General features: G+C 38.1%; 1 protein-coding gene across 5 annotated transcripts in view; it reads right to left on the bottom strand.

Annotated features, from left to right (window-relative positions):
• LDAH (lipid droplet associated hydrolase) overlaps positions 1-20738 on the bottom strand; it is a 106759-nt gene that overhangs the window by 33641 nt on the left and 52380 nt on the right. For all 5 annotated transcript variants that reach the window (XM_023922666.2, XM_086875706.1, XM_023922667.2 and 2 more), the window contains one exon: positions 4691-4931. In XM_023922666.2, the coding sequence (XP_023778434.1) occupies positions 4691-4931 (241 nt within the window). The remainder of the gene's footprint in view (positions 1-4690; positions 4932-20738) is intronic.

The raw sequence follows: 20738 nt of genomic DNA, 5'->3' as shown, positions 1-20738 counted from the left end.
GAAAATAAACTATATTTTAGCTGTGCAATTATATAGCTTTTAAAAGTACTTTTCCAGGGGAAAAACCTCTTATTTCCCCATTTTATGCAAAGATTTTTATAAAGTGCTTACCTAATACCTTAAGCACTAGTTTTTATCTCTGAAAAATACAAGCAAAATAGGCGGAGGTGCTACTGAGTTCCACAAACACAATACAATGTACTGTCCTTACCCAAGTATTTTGGTTAGATGGCTATTTCCACAGTACCTCAGTTCCTGAAAAAGAACTCCAGAAAAATTTACCATCTTACTTGTCAGGAAATTGAGGTGAAAATGTAAAATGAGTTTTCAAAGAAAGCAGGAAACAAACAACAGGATTCTCACTAGAAACCTAACCCCCAACATAGCTGTAAATTCTAATGCAGCCAAAGTATGAGATTATCTGACTGTCCTAGCTGCAGAGAAAATTTGGAACACATTGTTTTCTGATACCTGAAGCAAATAGTACAGTCAGTAGATTCTGAGTGGCATTTATCTCCTCTGCTTTTGGTTTCTAGTAGACAGAGTACCTCTGTGATCAGTAAAATGCATCAGTCATTGCAAGGTGTGATTCGCCCTTCCTGCTTTAAAGCCAACTATTCAGACAGCATGATGTCCATAGTGGTCAGATGAAGATCACATATAATGTTGCATTTAAAATTTCTTTGATAAATAAAAAGAATTGGAATAGAAACAGATCTTAGGCCATGACAACTCCTGAGGCTGGGATAATTCAAACCCAGAATACAGCCTCCCAGTTGGGCTTCCTGGAGATCAACTTTTAAAATAACTTGAGACAATGTAGAACCTTCTGTTCAATTTTCATAGCAACTGGAAGCTTACATTTCACTGGCTTTTGATATAAATTTATCTCCCAGATGCTATTTGATAGTTGTGCAAAATTTATCCCACTATAAAAATTTTTACTCTGGCACCTCAGGGATTTAATTTTGTCATCCTGTACATCTGACAGGGAGAAGCAGCTATTAATGAGTGAAAAGCCTCAATACCTCAGCTGGGACTCACTTCCTTACAGTCCTGTTGAGTGCCTGAAACTGCTGTAGCCCCTTTTTCCTCTGCCAAACAAGGGAAATGTAAACACTCCACATGAAATCTGAATGTCTCCACACTAGTAACAAGATAAAATTTGAATCACACCTCTGGAGTTTTACCTTAATTCTTTGTTTTATAGCTTCTGTTGGATGCTTAAATTAACCAGGCATCTCTTGTTTCCAGCTTTCACTCATGTGACAGCCTAAATGAATGTGAAGGCCTTGTTTCAGGCTTCTGAATCTCCTCCTTCCCAACCTGCCCCAACAATACAAAGCAGACCTCCCCCTGCCCCAGTGCTCCCCTGTTCCCCAACCAGGTTAAACAAACAGGGAGATTCCTCCAGGGAAGTCACAGGTTCAAGACCACAAAGGACCCACCTCATTTGGGCCAGCTGGAGGTTTTTCTTGCTATTGTGCTTATCTGTATCTTCCCTGTCATCCAGACATTAACCTCTGACCTGTGAGCCTGCCTCTCAAAAAAGCTGTGCAGTGTTTACCCATTATGTAATGTCTGTGCTTTTGTGGAAATTTTACAGAAACAAATGGAGGAAGTTTGCCAGTCAAACGGCTGGACAATAAATCCTGTCCCATGTAGATAGAACGGTTTACTGTCACTGTAAGTCTGCTACTGGCATCTGTCACCAAAGAAATGTTTACAAATTTCAGGGCACTTGAGTGCCAAAGTATTCCAGTACTGCAGGATTGTACATGATTTGTAGAACCACTACCACTGTGCTAGATAGGGGTAGCCTTGTTTTTCTAGCCTGAATAAACAGAGTGACAATGTTTCAGATAAGTTAGGGTCACTAATGTTCAATATTTCTGTCTATTAATCTCCTAACTTCATAAATACCAGTACCCAAATGCTTGTTTGTTCATTGTAATGCTTTTTCTGCCCTAAGATATCTTTGCTAGAAGTTAACTCAAGTAAGTAAAGTTCCTTCAGCCCCTTTTGCTTATTTCTTATAGATCCTTTATTATTTATACACCGTATGTTCCTATCCTTCCTTACAATCCATCTTCTTTACAGTCCCTGCTGTCTCTTCTCCTTCTGCACTGTTTCCTCTTTGGGACAAGACACTCTATTATGTTCCCTTTCTGGACAGTGTCATCACAAGTCCTCTTGCTGTGTAACTGGGGTTTCTACCTCTCATCAACTATGAAGTTAGGACAACAGAAAGATGTGTTTGGATAAGAAACAGGAACTACCATAACTTGGAATAGTGGGACACATAGGTAATGTAACTCTTCCTTCGCTGATTCTTTCAGCCAAGAGCCTGATCCTCAGCAAGTGAATGGAGCTTTTCACTCAGTGTCAATGGGAGAAGCACTTGGTCTTAGAGTTCTGCTCTAATTAAGTTTTCAAATCTCATTTCCTTTCAGAGGAGAGAAAACATTGTTGTGACTAAGCTTTGGATGTGGTAACAAATCCCTGGCAGGTTGGTTTGTTTTAACGGACGTATTAGATTTAAGGAAACTTTTACCATCTTTTTTTCCCTTGATCACAGCTTTTATTACAATTACAGTAATGCAACAGAGGCACATGCCAAAGGCAATATGTATATTTTTAATGAGTTGACATGCAACCTTCCTGGAGAGAAGAAACAACTTCATTTGCTGAACGTTTCTGAACAACATCTAGCAATTTATTAAGGGAAATGTTCAGAAAAGCATCTAATAAAAAATTCAGAGGTTTCAGCCACTGACAGATGAGCAGTCTCATAAGAAAGATTCAGTTGTGCTAGATTTAGCAAATTTTTGCTGAATGGTAACATTTTCTATTGTCCTCAAACAATAAAGGAGAAGGTTAACAGGCAATATCCGGACACTCAAAGATTATTAATCCACGCAGGTGGTCCTTAGTCAGTGGGCTGTAAAATATCATCAGTTTCCAAAGATCAAACCAAAGCGGAATTCTGCTTGAGAGAGATGCTATCACAAGCCCAAAGGAACTAGTTGCATCAGTAAGGCCTATTTATGCAAGTTTTACAAGGCACTCCCAGAGGTTTACTAGGCTCCCAGAGGTTTTCATTCTGGTAGAATTAATTCAGGCAATAAACTGAACATAGGCAGAGAACACATCCTATGAGTAAAGAGCCTTCAGCATGGTTTCTTGCCTCAATTTACCTTACAGATAGGACACAGGTCAGACACTGGTACACACAGGAAATTACAATAGGCTGACAGGCACACATCAACCAGGCTCATTCTCCTGGGGACTAAAGAGCTCAGAGGGTCAGCCTCCAACAGCAGAACACAAAATCCGTTCTGTTAAATTATTCCTGCCGCTGCTGTGGCCTGGGCCAAACAACACATACAAACAATGGCTGGCCATGCTTTTTTGGAGGTTAACACAGGCCAAGGACCATTTCCAATACAACCCCCGGCTGTGTATAACCTGTTTTTTAGAGGTAGAAGTTTATCTGTGGACCAGAGAAGGAAGGATTCCTGGCTTGTGAAGATGTGACCTCACAGACCATATACCCTTTTCTGAGACAAAACTTTCAAAGGAAGACACTTGAACACCTCCTGTAGGTATTATCAACTAGGAGCCTGATTTTGTCAGGCACAGGGTACTGCAAGGGAGTGACTGTCATCATGTCCAGTTTACAACAAAAGTGGGGTTGTCCAGGCTGACAGCACAAACCCCCACTGCCCATCCTGCTGTCATTCTGTGTACAGTCCTACAGTGAGCCTCCCACACAGAGCAACACACCCACAAATCCATTAAAGGTACAGCCCCTCACTGCAATCCCAGTTACTCTGGCACATCTGTCTGGATGATTAGTAAGTAAAATTTAACTGATAGAAGACAGAGCCCAACTGGAAATGTAGGAATGTGTTTTTACTACTATTAATGCAATCAAAACTTCCTTCTTGCTACTATTACTGCGTTAGCATGTCAGTTCCATTCCAAATTGTTTTAAACTGTTAACTTACCAAAATACCTGGAGTATAGCACAATTCACATTCTGGTTTTCATCCTGAACTTAACATAATTTATCTGAAATTATTCTGACTCTTGAAGTTGTTTCTCTTGCTAGAATGTGCAAAGTATGTGTTCAATATACACGGGAGGAACATTAATCTTTCTCTTTATGCCCAAGAAAGTGCTGAAATACAGTGCATAAGTAACTTCTATGTGCCTTTGTAGGCTGAAGGTCCTTTTCTGAATGTACCAATATTCCAATTCACATGACAGAATCTTTACAGCTGGCTAAAACAGCTTTAAAAAAACAGATGCAAAGAACTCTTTGTGAAACTGATTACTGATTTACATTCACCATCCAGTATGAATGAAATGCAAAAAGTAAGCAGATGTAAGTCACATAAAGTAGATTGTAAAAAGAGTGTTTTAATCACATGAGAAATCAGGTCAGTAGTGTAGGTCAGTTTGCTTAAGAAATATATATTCTTTGGGAAAATATTTTGTTATTTTGCCTGTAAGACTTTTTTCTTTTACTTTACTTATATGAGACTTTCCTGTACTCATGGTCTTAATTTTAGAAAATTAAAGGAAAGACCTGTTATTTTTCAAAACTCATGCTTTAATATTAAGAACTAAATCAACATTTCCTAAACGGGAAAAATACAAAAGATGGTTTAACACAGGTGCTCACCAATACAGTCGACACTGAAGAGATTTATGGAGGTTGTTATCGAAGACTCATCACAGGACTTCATCCCCCGCAGTGCAAACCTCACCAGGGAGGCCTTGAGTCCCTCGGGGAGGAAGGACAGCAGGTACACGGGCATGTAGAGCGCGTAGCGGAGCTTGCACAGCAGGGGCGTCATGAGCTTCCCCTGGGGGGACTGAGCCATGCGCTCGATGGTCGGGAACAGCAGCACGGAGCGCAGAACCTGTCGGAGCACCAGAAACCACCGTCAGCAAGGCCTCGGCACCACAGCCCAGCCTGGCACACACAGTCTTTAAATGACACTCCGTTACAATGAAATTGAGTCTCTAGGCACGTTGCCCCTCAGGCTGTGTGTGGTGTGCCCAGATTACGTTTTTTAAAACATGAAGTAAACAAGTACATGGTTATGGAATAATGTTTGAATGTAAGACAGGGAAGAACTCAAGAGGTGAGTGGCTTTTGGAGATCAGGACGAACCGGGAAGCACCAGCAGGAGTAACCCCAGCAGAGGGCAGCAGGCAGGAGCCCTCCGCTCAGTCCCGGCGGGCTTTTTATGTCAGGAAAAGTACACTGCTTTTCATTTCACCTGGTAAACTGTTTTCTCTAAGTAAATCAACCAACCAAATTAAAAAATGTCATCTGCTGTGATGGTAACTTCAGAAACTCCAGAACACATGGGTTTTTCAATTTGCAGTTCAAGACAGATAAACTTGGTTTAAGAACAAGAAGCACACAGCCTCTTTAATACAGTGTGTACACTGGCATAAAATACTGCTTTTTTATCTTATGATGAAATAGACATTCTGAAGCTGGTAATTAGTTTACGTTATAATAATATACTATAACCTTAAAATACAAAGAAATTAAATAAAATCACACCAACCCATACTAATCAAAAGTGAGTTAATACACCTACTCTTAGTTATATTTCAATGCTAACATCAAGCAAATATTCTAAAAGAGTGACTGCGACATTTTTATGGAAATAAAAATATATTGCAATAACTCATAAAGGATAAATCCTTAACAGCCCTACCTAACAGAAGTATCAATTAAAAAAAAGTAAGATACAATCTGGATATTGCATTGGCAGGTAATAAGGTATAAACAGCTGGGCTTTTATGATGACTCAATATCAATAAATGTAGTCACACGTCTGCTTAGTGCACATCATCCTACATGTTGTGAAAATTAATTATTATTTTTGTAAAATATATTTTATGATAATTTTCTTTACTCCCAGATGAGACCAGCTACTGCACCTGTGTGCAGCACTCCTGGTCCCAGAAGCTCTCCAGTGGAAGACAGGGAATGCCACCAAGAGATGCTTACAAAATCTGGGCCTTGTAACAGAACAAACAGCAAGCATTCAGGAAATATAATAAAATCACAGGATCCTTTAGGTTGGAGAAGGTCTTTAAGACCACAGAGTCCAAGTGTTAACCTAGCACTGCCACATTCACAAATAAACCATGTTCCCAAGTGCCACATCTATGCATTATTTAAATACCTCCAGGGATGGTGAATCAACCACTTCCCTTGGGCAGCCTATTCAGTGCTTGGCAACCCTTTCTGTGAAGGATTTTTTCCTAATATCCAATCTAAACCTCCCTTGGCACAACTTGAAGCTGTTTTATCTTATCACTTGTTCCTTGGAAGAAGAGACTGATCCCCACCCAGCTACAACTTTCTTTCAGGTAGTTGTAGAACAATATGGTCCCTCTTAAATTCCTTTTCTCCATTCATCTCCCTCAGTCCATCAGACTTGTGCTCCAGAGCCCTTCCCAGCTCTCTTGTCCTTCTCTGGACACACTCCAGCACCTCAATGTTTTTCTTGTTATGAGGGGCCCAAACAGCACTTGAGGCATTGCCTCAACACTGCCCAGTATAGAGTGACAATCACTGCCCTTGTCCTGCTGGCCACTGACAACTGTGTGTATACACTGTGTAGCAGGTAACCAACCATTTCCTCTCAGATTATGGGGGCTTCATTCTGCTCACTGTCCATGTCTGGATACTCAGACAACAACTGGTCAGTCAGGTATTGATCTGTTGGCTCTTCCTGTTTCTTCCCTCACTATTCCCTGCAGCTGGAAGGACAGAGAATATTATCTGTGCTTTTGATTCCTTAACCAGTTGTCCCAAGGCCCTAAAGTCTCTCTTGATTGTCCTTGGGCTGCTTATTGTAATTTCATTGCTGCCTACCTGAAGAATCAATAATGGATAATAATCCAAGAGCTGTACCAGGGTGGGAAGATGGGAAGCTTTCTCTTCACATCTTTAAGCTGGCTCAGGGAGGCAGCAGGCTTCTGTAAGAAGTGAGTCCTCCTGTTTCGTTCAGAAGGAGTTTCCTACGGAAATGACTCATCCATTTTTTCGTGGAAGCAGTTTTTATGGAAGCAGGTTGTAGACTGACAACCTCAGCAACACTTCCAAGCCAGGTGAATCATTGTTGTGGTTACAGTTTTTGCACAGCCTCACACCTGTCATTCCAGGGCACCTGGAGAGGTGGAGAAGTCCCAGAGGAGACATACTGACTTTGCCAGGCAGGGACTTGTCACCATCAGCCCCTCTCTTTTAAGTCACTGTGCTCAGCCAGACAGAGAGGGCACGGCAACCTCTGTGTCATGCATCCATCATCAGAAACTGTAATTCTTACAGAATTTTAAAAGCAGACTTTGAAAGAGTTATTTATATAAAATACAGAACTATTTTAAGAAATCTCTCTACTTTCCAGCTGATACTACTTTTGTCTGAGACAAAGAAAAATACCTTCTCAGGGAAATCAATCCTGGGCCTCTTTTTATTAAAGGCAACCAGCAGCTGAAGCACAGGAATGCAAAACTTTTACTAAATTACATGGTAGTTTCGTGATATTTCAGCTAGGAGCTGAACCCAAACTGTTGTGATCTAAAGCAGATTTGACCTGCGTTCCCAGGCACACTTTAATCCTTTGACATTGCAGTTTATAGATATAGGATTAGTTGCTTGGATGGCTGTACTAACCACGGGGAAAGCTGCAAAACTTTGGCAGAAAAAGGACAAACCAAAAAAGCTGTTATCCCGTCCTGTACATTCCTGCATTTTGTAACGGCCCACAAATTTAGAAGATGGAGGATAATTTTATTTAATTTATTTCTCAAATATTTTTTAGACAATAACAGAGAAGTGTAAAATTTGTATTTTTCAGACATTTATCCGGTATTTCTTAATTTAGTGCTGGAATCCCAAGCCGGGATCTTGAAATGTGCATTTGGCGGCAGAATTACTTAAAATATTTAGTTCAGTTTCTTTGCAACAGAAGTGTAGATACACAGATTTAATCCATTTTGGTATACTGACATATATAATGATAAAAAAAGTACATCATATTTGTGTCTTGAAATAAGTGAAGTAGAAATATTCAGGTATAATTAAGGAAATTAAGAAGATTCAAATGTTCAACATCAGTTAATAATTTACTTTTTTTTTTTTCACTTTTCAAATGCCTGGATCTTATCTATACACAGTTTACACTAGTTGAAATCAGGCAGATGGCACAGAATTATATTCAAGTTAAAATTTTCAGCATTATTATATGGCCAATTATTATGAAAATGGAGGCTACTGCCTGTCATAAGCACCAGGTATTGCCACAATTATCAATGACACATAAATACAACTAAATAATGTGGAAAAAGTTAATGATCCTCTTATTTATGGAAACCGTTCTCATAATTCATGAAGTTTCTTCAGATAACTATCAGTCAAAATACAAAAAGTATTACAAATTTTTATTTCTATAATAAAAAAATAATACATCCATACACATATATAAGTTTAGCTATAATGAACAAAAAAATATTAGAGAGTAAAATTCAGATTCACCTAGTTTAAACTACTTTCAATGTAAAGTCCACTAATATTTATCTGTTAAGCACATGGAAAGGCAGAGAGCTGAGCAAGCAGAGACACTGGAAACAGTGACTTGAGTGGATCCAGAGACTTCAGAAAGTCGGCCAGTGACTGCACTGAAGGCAAACATACCTTGTGTCCAGGAATTGCTGAGAGCTGTACCACCTACCCTTGACTCTGCTTTGGCCAACCCACTAAAAATAGTACAAGTACTCTTAAATTATAGTGGAATTGTCACTATTGATGATTGTAACTATGAACAGTATGTGTACAACTGTAGTTCAATTTATTTACCAGCTATTCACTTATCATGCTACTCAAATGCAAGATCCCAACAATCAGGATGGCACATACACTAAAGTTCACTATGCAAGGTGCATAGGTGCTCATTCAGTTAGTCACCAAGGCAGCTGCTTCTATTCCATCATTAATTTTAAACTCTACATTTCACAGGGCTCAAGCCCTGAATGGGGTTCAAGGGCCTACAATCTGATGCAGTGTCTCAGAAGTTCCACATTTTGTTAAGAACCAAAAGCTAACATTACCTGCAAACTCTTCACATAACTCATGGGTGCCAAGGCAGCTCCTACTCCCTCATCCAGCAGTGTATATGTATCAGAGAGAAAATGAAATGGTGCATGGCCTGAGCGTGTGTTCAGAGAACAAACCAGCCCAGAATGTTCTCCCCTTGATTGTTTCAACACACACCACAGGAGGAAGGCGTGGGGACTTCGGGAGTTTTCCTTTTGACATTGTTTATATATTTTGGTATCTAGAGCAATCAGTCCATTAACTTCAGGAATGTATGACCTGCACAGTAAATTTTAGAACACAGAGTGAAGAGGAATGACTTATTTTACAGGAAAAATGAGCTCTCAAAGCAAAGAATATTAAATACCCATTCTGTAAAAGCATGGTATTGACCAAGCTGCTTTTTTTAGGATGGAATCCCAATCACTATGATCTCTGATGATCACTGATGCATATAAATATTAAAGAATAAAGCAAAGGCTTCCAGCAAGCTACCTACATAGAGAACACATCCTGTACATCCAGGCTTTTGATTGAGCATTTATCTATATCTATTCAAAGCAAGATGACAAAATGACAATTGAGCACCTTCACAGCTTCAATGCATAATGGTTATGTCAGCTTGGGTTTGGATTTGAAGTAAAAGTTGGAAGTTGTTTTGTTTTGATTAAAATGAGAACCAAGTACAAAAAGCTCAACCATTAAATTTACAGTAAGTTGCTGTTTAAAACTGCACAATTTAATAGTCTCAACCACACCAGCAAAGGATTTTTGTTAAATCTTTAAATGGTTTCTTTATAAAAACACTACAAGTATGCAAATTGGATAAAGTTAAAAAAACACCCCCAACAGTAATATTTTCCACTACCACCTTCTACTGAATGAGTTGAAATATATTTTTCAGCTACAATTTGAAGTTTGAGTGGGTAATACTACTTGTTTAAGCAACTGGTAAACAACAGTGCTGAGAATGCAAAATCATGCTAAAAACCTGGATGCTACTTACAACCAGTACTCAAAGAAGTGAGTCAATTTTCAGAGCAGTTAAGTCCTTCAATGCCAACAGAAGGTCAATGCTTTTGAAATCAGCCAGTTTTGATTGCACAAGAAATGCTGGTTACCGTCTCAGGTCCCCAGGTGTGTGCCCTCTGAGCTCACATAGCCCAGGGCCTGGAGAGGGTGGTCACACTGACACCTGCTCTTAAGCCAGAGAGACATTTTGCTAAGAGAAATAAAATGGGAGAGAAATGCAGTCAGGAAAAGGCAGACACTGACCAACAGAAAGGAGCAGGAGCCATTTCAAAGATGTTTTTCAGAGGAGACTCCAAGGAGGTGAATACAGCCAGGCTTTCTCTGTCCAGTCCCTTGGCTCTCAATAAACAGACCACCCCTGCCCAAGACAGATCACAGGTATGCTCAGATATCTCTATCAAAGCCGTAAAACAAAAATACTCTGTTCCACTGAAGAAAACACCAGAAAGTGAAACTTCCTGAGAAATATCGCTGGTTCACTCTGCTGTAATGCCAGAAGCAGTGGTCGCTGGAGGCTCTCACTGACTTTTGACCAAGGAAGTTTTTGGAAAGCATTTGCTCCTGCTGCGTAACCTATTTTCAATCACCAGGATGGCAGAAATTATTAATACAACAACCACCACCAAAAGGATCACAAGGCTTTTAGATCCCACACCATTTCAGAGCCCACAGGGAACTCAGACTTCAGGGGGCAGAAACAAGGAAACAATCAATGATGCATTACGTCGGAGCCACCGCACTGACAGGTGCTCAGTAATGGAGCGCCCAAGCACAGCACTGCACTCACACACCCAGCTCTGGAAAGAAAACAAGTAAGGAAGTTTAATTTAAAATTCCTTCAAAACCCTACAAAAAGCAAGAGTTGCTTCTCTGTCAAAAGCAGAACTTCTTTTGATACACATATTTGGTCACCCCATGAATTTGCTATTCCCCTCTTCTGTTGGCATAGGAAAAGCTATTATCTGTCAGGTAAAACCTAGTAAATTTCTCAGAGATAACATAATGATGCACTTAACTGTAATCTACAGTCTACCCTTGACACAGAATGCCACATAAATCACACCATTTCTTCTACTCAGTATGCAGAAACCTGCAGGCAAAACAACAAGGATCAGGGGAGGATTCTGTGCTTTATTGCCACAGCTGTGCTGAGCAGATTTCCAAGAAAAAGCACAGGACAAAACAGACAGTGCTGGCTTGGGCCGTCCTCTCCCCACAGCAGGACTTGCTGGGCTTGCCGGTTCACTTTGCTCTCTCATGAATTACATGGAATAGAATAGAATAGAATAGGATAGAATAGAATAGAATAGAATAGAATAGAATAGAATAGAATAGAATAGAATAGAATAGAATAGAATAGAATAGAATAGAATAGAATAGAATAGAATAGAATTCTGCTTTAAAATCTTGAATATTTTCTTCTTCCTCTGTTTAAGATATCATTTGGTTTTTGTACCAGTGAACTCTCACAGCTCAATATCAACAAATCCACAGGATTTCATGACAGCAAAAGAGCTAAAGAATGGACACAAGTGACAAAACACTGTTTTTCTCCTGCTGTGAAGTCAAAACATACTATATGCATTTTCTTCTACTTTATCCTATGGATCTCCCGAAGTTCTAAACAAATGTTTGGCATATTAAAGAGGGAACAACAAGTATCTCAAACACAGTTAACAGAAGATCTTATAACTATTAATTTCAAAGTGCTTTATAAGAATTAAGTCCCAGAGATATGGAAAAATGAACTGAAATTTGTGAAGTTAGGTAAGTCCACATGAAAATATTCATTGCAAAAGCAGGAATATTTGAAATAACTGTATGGGAAATTACAATTCTCTGCTGTAACCAAACTTACTTTTCTGGGTAACCAAACTGTTTCTGTTAAACAAAATAGTAAAACACTAACATTTGGTAGAAAAGCTTGTATTTTTTTGTTGCAATTAGTATCATGGTGGCTTAGTTCACTAGTGCCAGAAGAAGAGAATCTTCTGTAAACATCTTCCGTGGAGCCCTCCTAACCAACATACAGGAGCTATAGAACAGGGCAGAGGTATGTGCACTTGATTTCAAAGTTTAGATTTTCTACATTTCCTGTTTCTTAGTGCCCAAATTTTCCCTTTGGCATCAGACACGTTCTATTTTTTCTATTTCTTTCTTTCCAGACTTCTAATTTTATTACATATAATCTGTGAGACTAACTGACAGACAGAAAGATTTTTAAATTTTCTACAAAAAGTCTTTTTCTATGAGGAGCATAATATGCTCCCTGAAGAGCTGAATTAATTTTCCAAACAAATTCACAGTATATGCAACTCTGTGAAAATGCTAAAACTAAGTAACAGTCTTAGATTCTCTGATGGGCTGAAGGAATTCTTGCTCCATAAGAAAAACACCATGAGTCCACCATGAGTGCCACCAACCGCATCATGTTCATGTTTGTCAGCTCAACTTCACTAAAGGTATTTGAATTTTCATAGTTTGAGAACAAACTGAATCAAGGATCCAAGATTGATCCCAGGACCTTCTGGTAGAATTTCCGTAGGCATACTGAGGATCCAGCTAGGGACTGAGTTCTTTAATCAACACATGCGGAGGGGCTGTGAAGGCACATGGAGGATGCACAGACACTCAAAACAGGCTGAAGTTCTCTCACAGTGCCTAAAGAAATTACTGTTGAGCAGAATTGAGCATAAAAGCATGCAAGGAGTCCATAGATCCATTTGCCACATAAACTTTGGATTGAATTTTGCTTGACAACTTCAGTGCCTTTACCTCTAAGGCGTAAGGCCTCAGCATTGCCTTGGGCATGTGCCAAGCCCAACACATGCACACATGCACATGTACACGTGCACATACCCAGGTACATGCTTCTAATTCTTCACTGAATAAATATAGCAATACCTAGAGATCCCCATCCAGCACTCTGGTTACATGAATATTAATGACATCTTACACTAAAAGAGCAAATTCATAAATACAGTAAAGTATGTATACATGCACAGAGCTGAGCTGTGCCAGAACAGCAGTATGACAAACAGTTCTCTCTGTCAGTACAGCAATAACCTGAGCTTTATCATAGCAGAGGCAATCATTATTGACTATCCAGCAGGGTTCTTTTCCCCTTGCATGTCTTCTGTAAATAGAAAGATGTGAAACCAGCACAAAAATGGTTATCAGATAGGCAGTACAAGACAAGAAGCAGGAGGTATTTCATACAGACTGTCACTACCTCTTTTGTAGATGGACTGCAGTTTCCATGGACATGATGCTTCAGTACACGCCAAACCACCTTTCTGAGATCCAACTTGAGTGTCTGATTTATGATGTTTAAGGTAATTTTCCTAAGCAGTTCAGAAAATACCTGCCCACCAACAAAACCCCCAAAACAACATCCACCTTCACCCCACTCCTGAACTGGAAAGCGGCAGTATAATAGTGAGGTTCAATTTGGTATTTTAATTTTTCAGCTCACAGAACAAACTCAGAAGCTACTACTATTTTTAAATATGCTGAGTAAAAACAATTTAAATAATCGAAATAAAATAATCTAAAGCATGAATGAGTAGCAAAAATTACCAAGCAATACAGTGGTAAAGACATGTGGGAGATGCAAGTTTGCAATATGATATGTTGCAGAAAGCAAATGAGAAAGAAGCTCTGCAACTTCATGTTACACACAGTGAGGAAACGCATCACAAATGCCAGAAGAAGTTCTGCCTCTGGGAGACAATGCAGATTGCATCCTGTGCTCTACATCCTAAATGGAAAGATTTCAACCAAGGGTGAGCCACAAACACAGCCTAAAATTAAAAAGAGGCTTGGATGATAAAATTTCTGGATGAAGTTATATAAAGAGAAAAAAACATGAATTGTGTGGCAAAATGGGTGCAAAAAAGGTAATGGGGTGGAGTACCATAGCTACACTATTTTTAGAGGCCTATAAATTCAAAGGATGTTCAATAATATTCTGTGTGGAACAAGAAACATAAGTAAATGTGATGAAAAGAAATTAAAAATCTAAAATACTAAAGTAGGTATCTCTGTACTGACATGAAGTTTTATGCTGCACTAAGGTATAATGTCCCAGCTGTGCAACTGTTCCCAGCAGGAATGGTGTGAGAAAGAGAAATGCTCCCTTACACGGGTGTACAGAAAGCCTTGACTTCTCAAACCAGAATGTTGTGTCAGGGATGTGTAAAAAACTAGTTAACATAAAGCCTGATGATGTTACTTATATATTCAATTTTTCTCATGCAAGTACATTGTCCTGGGACTGCATATTACAGATGCTGACTAAATGAATGATGAAAAGCAAATGCATTGACTTAAAATGTGAGGGGTTTTTCCCATCTATTTATTCTTTTGTGTAAATGTTTAACACATTCAAAAATTAAAAATGTATTTATATTTCAGTTATACAGAAAGCTGGCAGAATATCTGCAGAGTGGTTATGCTCAGGAAAGAAATACACCCTTTCAGAAGGAGAAAATCAATCACACATTATTCCCAAAGCTTTTACCCTTCTTCCACAAAAAAAAAAAAAAAAAAAAAAATCAGAAAAAAAAGTGAAGTTGAGAACACCATGGGAAAAATACTTATAATTCGAAGTATTCTGTTAATAAGATGAACTTATCAACACTCCAGCACAAGACTGATCATTAAACTCAGTTCACAATCTTTCTGCATTTCCTTCCCATCAAGCTGTAAGAAATCCTCCAGCACCCAACAACATTTTTTATGATACTTTGGAAAAAGATCCAAACCCCAAAAACAGATGATACAGCACAGGATGAGAAGATGGCAGACTCACAACACTATCACTCTCATAGGTCCCCTTTTCTGATATGGAACTCATTAAATCAAAATATTTTTAAACGCCCAGGAAAGGGTTTGTTTTCAGCCAACAAAAAATGCTACTGAAACAAAACACAGAGATTAGTGTTGATGGAGAATTCATTTGTGATTTCAAATATTTGATTAATTTTACTGTGAGCATGTAAAGAAGGTTTACAGTGTTATGGGGAACACTGCATATACTCTCTACGTGTGGTCATTTTTTACTGCTTCCAAGGAAGGCAAATGAGGGCACAGAAGCTATACTTCACACCAGGACACAAAGTATTTGTTGGACTATGGAAAAGTCCATAAACAGGAGCTTAGGTATTATAGAAATAATTAAATTTAATACATACCTACACATATATATATATATATATATAACATTTACAATATTTACATGGTGCAAAAACTACAGCCACCGTAACAGATGTACTCTCTCAGCTTTCTTTACAGTCCTTTCCATTAACTACTCACATCCTAAGCTCAGGCTGGCTGTGTGACAAGGGTTGTTTCCTGTCCAAGTGCTGTTTTCCATTTACCTTTGATGTCAAGGATGTCTCTGCCTCTTGGTGTCGGATATACTTTCCTTTTTCCATGGTTAAATTTATGTCTTCATAACTAAAATTACTTATAGCATACTCTAATAGATTGAGATATTCAATTCAGTCTGAGAAGGAGACCACTCTTGTTTCTCTGTCATCATAGGCATAGTCCATGCAGACCCCTCTCACCTCTGAAAAACTTCATCACTATTACTGACCTTAGGGGAGCTGGTCAACTTAGAAGGGTCTCCATCATCTGATTTATAACAGAGAGAACTTCAGAGACTACAACAGCCTGGCTTCAGGACAACACAAATTCAAATAACCACATTTCCCATGGTTTTAGCTATTCCTACCTGAACCTATGCAGCTATGCCAGCTCTTCAGAAAGAAGTGTACATAGATTTATACTTCCTGGAACGTTTCTCTAAGAAACAACATACATATAGATCTTCATTAAAACATCAAAAGTGTGTTGTTTCCAAACATTTCAATAGCATTAATTTCCTTCAAGATACAAGGCAATGAAAGATACAGGGCATACTGAGACCCATTTTGTGAAGCTGGGCATTATCCTCACAAGTTTACAATTTTTTATAATGGTACCAACTGTTGCAAAATATAAGGTCGTACCCGAATTTTTTTTTTTTTAAGAGAATTAAGTTGTATGGGCAATGCTGACCTCAGTGATGTAAGACAAAGTCACTATTTGTAAATGGCACAAATGTAAGCCAAGCAACAGTTAAGTAAATCTAAGGGAACCTTCCTTTTTGTGTAAGCTGGTTCTTATTTCACGACCAAAAGATTTTGTATTCCTTTTGAAGGGGTCAAACGTAACACAATGGATCACAACAAGGAATTTTTAAAAATTATTTCACTTATTTTTTTCTTACATTCAATATATCTAATATTATCATATAAATGATACCTCCTTTAACATCTGAATTTGACCAACTATTTTCAAATATATATATAATCCACACATTTTTTTCAAATGGATTAAAACTTTTGCTTATTTTTTTACCATTTTCTTTCAGCTCCCACCTGATGATATATATAGCAGGCAAAATTTGCATCTGTTTAAAATACTCTATAGTGATCACACAGTTTTTCCATGTCCTGGCACCTTCTTTATTTAACATACATTATCCATTTTTATTTGAAGTACACCTATAAGACCCCAAGCCTCTAGTGCTTCCTGGCAGTTCCACTTGGATGGAAACAAAATTCAAGGACCAGCATTTTAGTTAATGTATTTGTACTTCAAACTGTGATCTCCAGTGTAATGACAAATACAGTGCTGGGTACACAATGATTACATCCTTTGGTATGTGGACCTGAATGTCATTTGCACCAAGGTGAGGTGTGACTAAATTTATGTCTACTTTAAGGCCACTTTCCACTGACTTAGCATAAATTTGATTCTGAGCTTTATACGTTTGAGTCCTGCATCCAAACTCATTGGACTCTCCATATGAATAGTCCTGTAAAACATGAATCACATCAGGATTCTACAGTATTAATTTGTGCTGTATTAATAGGAGAATACTAGAAGTTGCTCTGCAGAGTTTAATTACAAAAGAACTGAAATGGGACAAAGATAACTGAGGATAAGCAAGTGAGAGGCATGGAAATCTCAGCAGTATCCAGCTTCAGCTGCTGGGAATAAGAAATCACCTTTGACAACAGTGATCACAAGCACAGTAACCAAAAAGGAAGAGCCCTAATGAGACTGTGCCCAATGTCCCTTTGAGTACCCCTGATCCTCTGTGACTGCACCTACAGTACAGGTGGGTGTGTGATCTTGCTCCTGTTGAAACTAGTGGCAAAATCTTCATAAATTTAATATGTCTTAATTCTGCCCTGTGAAAAAATTCTGATTGAAGAATTATTTCCCAAATATTAAATGTAACAGCCTACACTCCATGTAGAGATCACCAAAGACACAATATTCCCAGCTCTAGAACCAAGACTCTCTTACCTGTCCTTGGATAGACAGATGAAGACCACAGCTGCCATAAAACACTGATCATATTTGGAGATTAATCTCTTGGATTGACAAGTAAATTGAGACCTTTGATAATTTCCTTTGAAATTAATACACTTTCAATCACACCTTTCAGCAGGTGTCAGTGTTTTCTGTGTACTTGACTTCCAATGCTGAAACCTGTTTAATAGCAATAGGAGAGGGACTTTCCATACCTCACCTTACAACTGGGTCACGGCACAGGAAAAAATTATCTGTTGTTTCACATTACTTGAAATATTTTCCAGTAAGAAGTACTCTTAGAATTTTTCCAGCTGAAGCCCAGAATTCTGCTAAATATACAAAAGTCTCAGAAGTGTTCTCTACAGACACTGCAAACTATTTTTCAACAGGTCAGCTCTACATACTGAACTATTTGCAAATTATTAAAAATATAAAAAATATTAAACACACAGACTGTTCATTACATTTACAAGTCTCTCAGGGCTGAAATGCAAATTACTCTGTACTACAAATATTTGGGTAACTGAAAACTTGCCCAAAATGTTTGAAAAAAAAAAAAAAAGAAAAAAAAAAAGAAAAAAAGAAAAGCCTTTTTATGGGTTAAGGTAATAATGAGAAAACTGTTCTCCCAAAAATCTGTATCTTATTGTTGGACTGAAAATAGTTTAATAGAGAAAATATTCATTGACAGGGCAGTATTTTACATAGAGAATTAAGCTCCATCAAAGTGGGCAATGTCATTCCACCTACAAGGGAAGTGCCAAAGAAGACGGCCAAAATTTGCAACGGTGTGATAACACCAGCAGGGATGGATTTGTTGCTATTATGATTAAAGCATATAAACAGAAGAAGATTAGGAGGGGTGAGAGTGAAAAGAGAGGAAGAATAGTTTATTGGTTGGAAGAAGGGCAGGGAGAAGCTTATGTTGGAATGCAGTGTCACAGTTACACACCATAAAGCTTTCAGTTGCTCCCATTACATGAATGTCAGAATGCAGCTGCCACTTTCCAGCAGAAATTCTTTCCGTTTCCATTTTGGAAGTACAGGGTGAGTTTTTTTCAGTGTAGAACTCCCATGAGATCACCACATTGCATCTGCAGGTACCCTTATGGTGCAGGGACTGCAAATGTCACCTTTGTACACATGCTCTGGGATATTTACCACTTAAGATGAATCAGCAATATGCCCTTAAAGTGGAGAGGTTGCTCAACCAAAAGAAAAGCATTAAGAATTAGACTTTGTGTTGTCCTGAGCCAACTGCTTTCACAGCCATCAATATACAGCCATACCTATCAATAGCTCTCAATGAAAATCCATTCCGTTTAAGGAAATGGGGCAGAACAAAGTAAATGAGAAACCAGCTTTATAATTATAATCTCATTCTGCTGATGAAAAGGAAAGGCCACGATTTTCCATTAGTGTCTTGAGATTCCTGGACTTCTATTTTTAAGTGCTCCACTCAAGACATTTGGAAGGGGTTTATTTTACCACTCATTTAAGTCAGCCCTCAAAAAGGTGTCTAGTCAAACCAGACCCACAGCCCTTCTCAGCTCAAAAGGTTAGGAGTCAGACAAGCCAAGCTGACATTGAATATTGGAAGGAGTTCAGGCCCCTATCATTTTAACTAGTCAAAATGGCTTAATGATATACCCTGCAGAAAGAACAGCAAGGTTTTACCTCATAATATCAGTGAAAAACAAGATGAGTGAATCAGGAAGTATACACTGAGCAGAACTTAGTATTTTTGTCAAAGAATGAAAAGAAACCATGAATATTTGAGGTTTGAGAGAGAACTTATGCCCCAAATTCTTCTCAAGGTATTAGAAGAAGGTAAAGAGAGAAGGGAGTTAGGAATTCTCTCAGTCAGCTAGTTTTTTCCATCCTTGCTTCATCTTTCCAAAACAGTAAGCATTTTAAATAGCAAGGGAAAAATAGAAAATTCCTTCCTTTGCAATACTACAGACTAGCTTTAATTATTATGATGAATTGCATATATGTAGGAATCTGCTATGGAAAAAAAATTATTGTATCTAATTTATCACACAAATAACACTGGTCATCAGGTAAGTAAGGTTTTAGTGCAACTGAGAACAAGAATTTGCAGAATATCTTTCAATTTCCAGTGCCAGATAAAAAGTCTGAACCGTACCAGCTGTCATTAAAGGCTGCAATTTAAATTATATTTATTGAGAACTGGGGTTTGTACCTTCCATCTCAGTAAAATGCACTTGCAGTAGTATACTACTGTTTTGAAACAGAGGAACAGAAATTCAGTGTTTTCAAGAACAATTAGGACTCAATGAATTATGCTCCTTATACAAAATTATGCTTTGTTTTGGAATTTGAAATGGAGCAGAACGTGCTTAAAATTTTCCAATGACTAGAACTGTTGTAAAAAAATTATTAAAAGCATCTTTTAATTAACATCAATTAATTAATCAATTGATGTTAATTACATTAATTACAGGACTTCAAAGGTAATAAGTTTATAAAATACATTGTCCTTCTTGGACATCTGCTTAAATGTATACTTAATACTCAACTGCACATGAAAGAGTGAATTCCAATGAGTTTTTTTCACAAAATGCTGCAGATAAGTAGACTTGCATCCGAAGACCAGAAATCAAGTATGTCAAACACTTACAAACTGAAACAAACAGAAAAGGAAGTGGACTTCTATTACATTTAATTTTGAAGATAACCTTAATCATCAGGTTACAGTACAGATGGGTATTCCTAAGAAGAAATCTAGGGCTTGATTTAGTTCCCTAAACACAGGCTTACAGTCGCTGAACACATTCTCGGGTATCTGAAAAGATTAATGGTGGTACTGGCAAAAACTCCCCTAAAATAATCAGCAATCACAGAAATACTAAAAAGATATAGAAAAAAAATCTCTGGTATTTGCCTGAACTTAATTCAACAGGGTAGTAGAAATGCCCTCAATGCAGTGGATGTGCTATCTAAGCTCAGAGATCTAATAACTGTTTTGTGTCAAGTTTGTGTCTTTTTCTGATTCTTTTCGCTCCTGCAGTGAACTCTTCAAATAGGATAAACCATTCTTGGGTAGAAACCAATGCAGCAGAAGCACCCCTAGACTTCATCATGAATCATGTGGAATGAACAAATGAACAATATGGCAGAGTAGGAAATATTTGCAATTAAAACCCTGTCCATCCTCAGTAACCTCTTTTATAAA

Source organism: Cyanistes caeruleus, chromosome 2 (genome assembly GCF_971803275.1).
Source record: "Cyanistes caeruleus chromosome 2, bCyaCae1.hap1.1, whole genome shotgun sequence".
NCBI classification, from domain to species: domain Eukaryota; kingdom Metazoa; phylum Chordata; class Aves; order Passeriformes; family Paridae; genus Cyanistes; species Cyanistes caeruleus.
The sequence above is the reverse complement of the archived record's forward strand: the minus strand, read 5'-3'. Positions and strand labels throughout refer to the sequence as shown.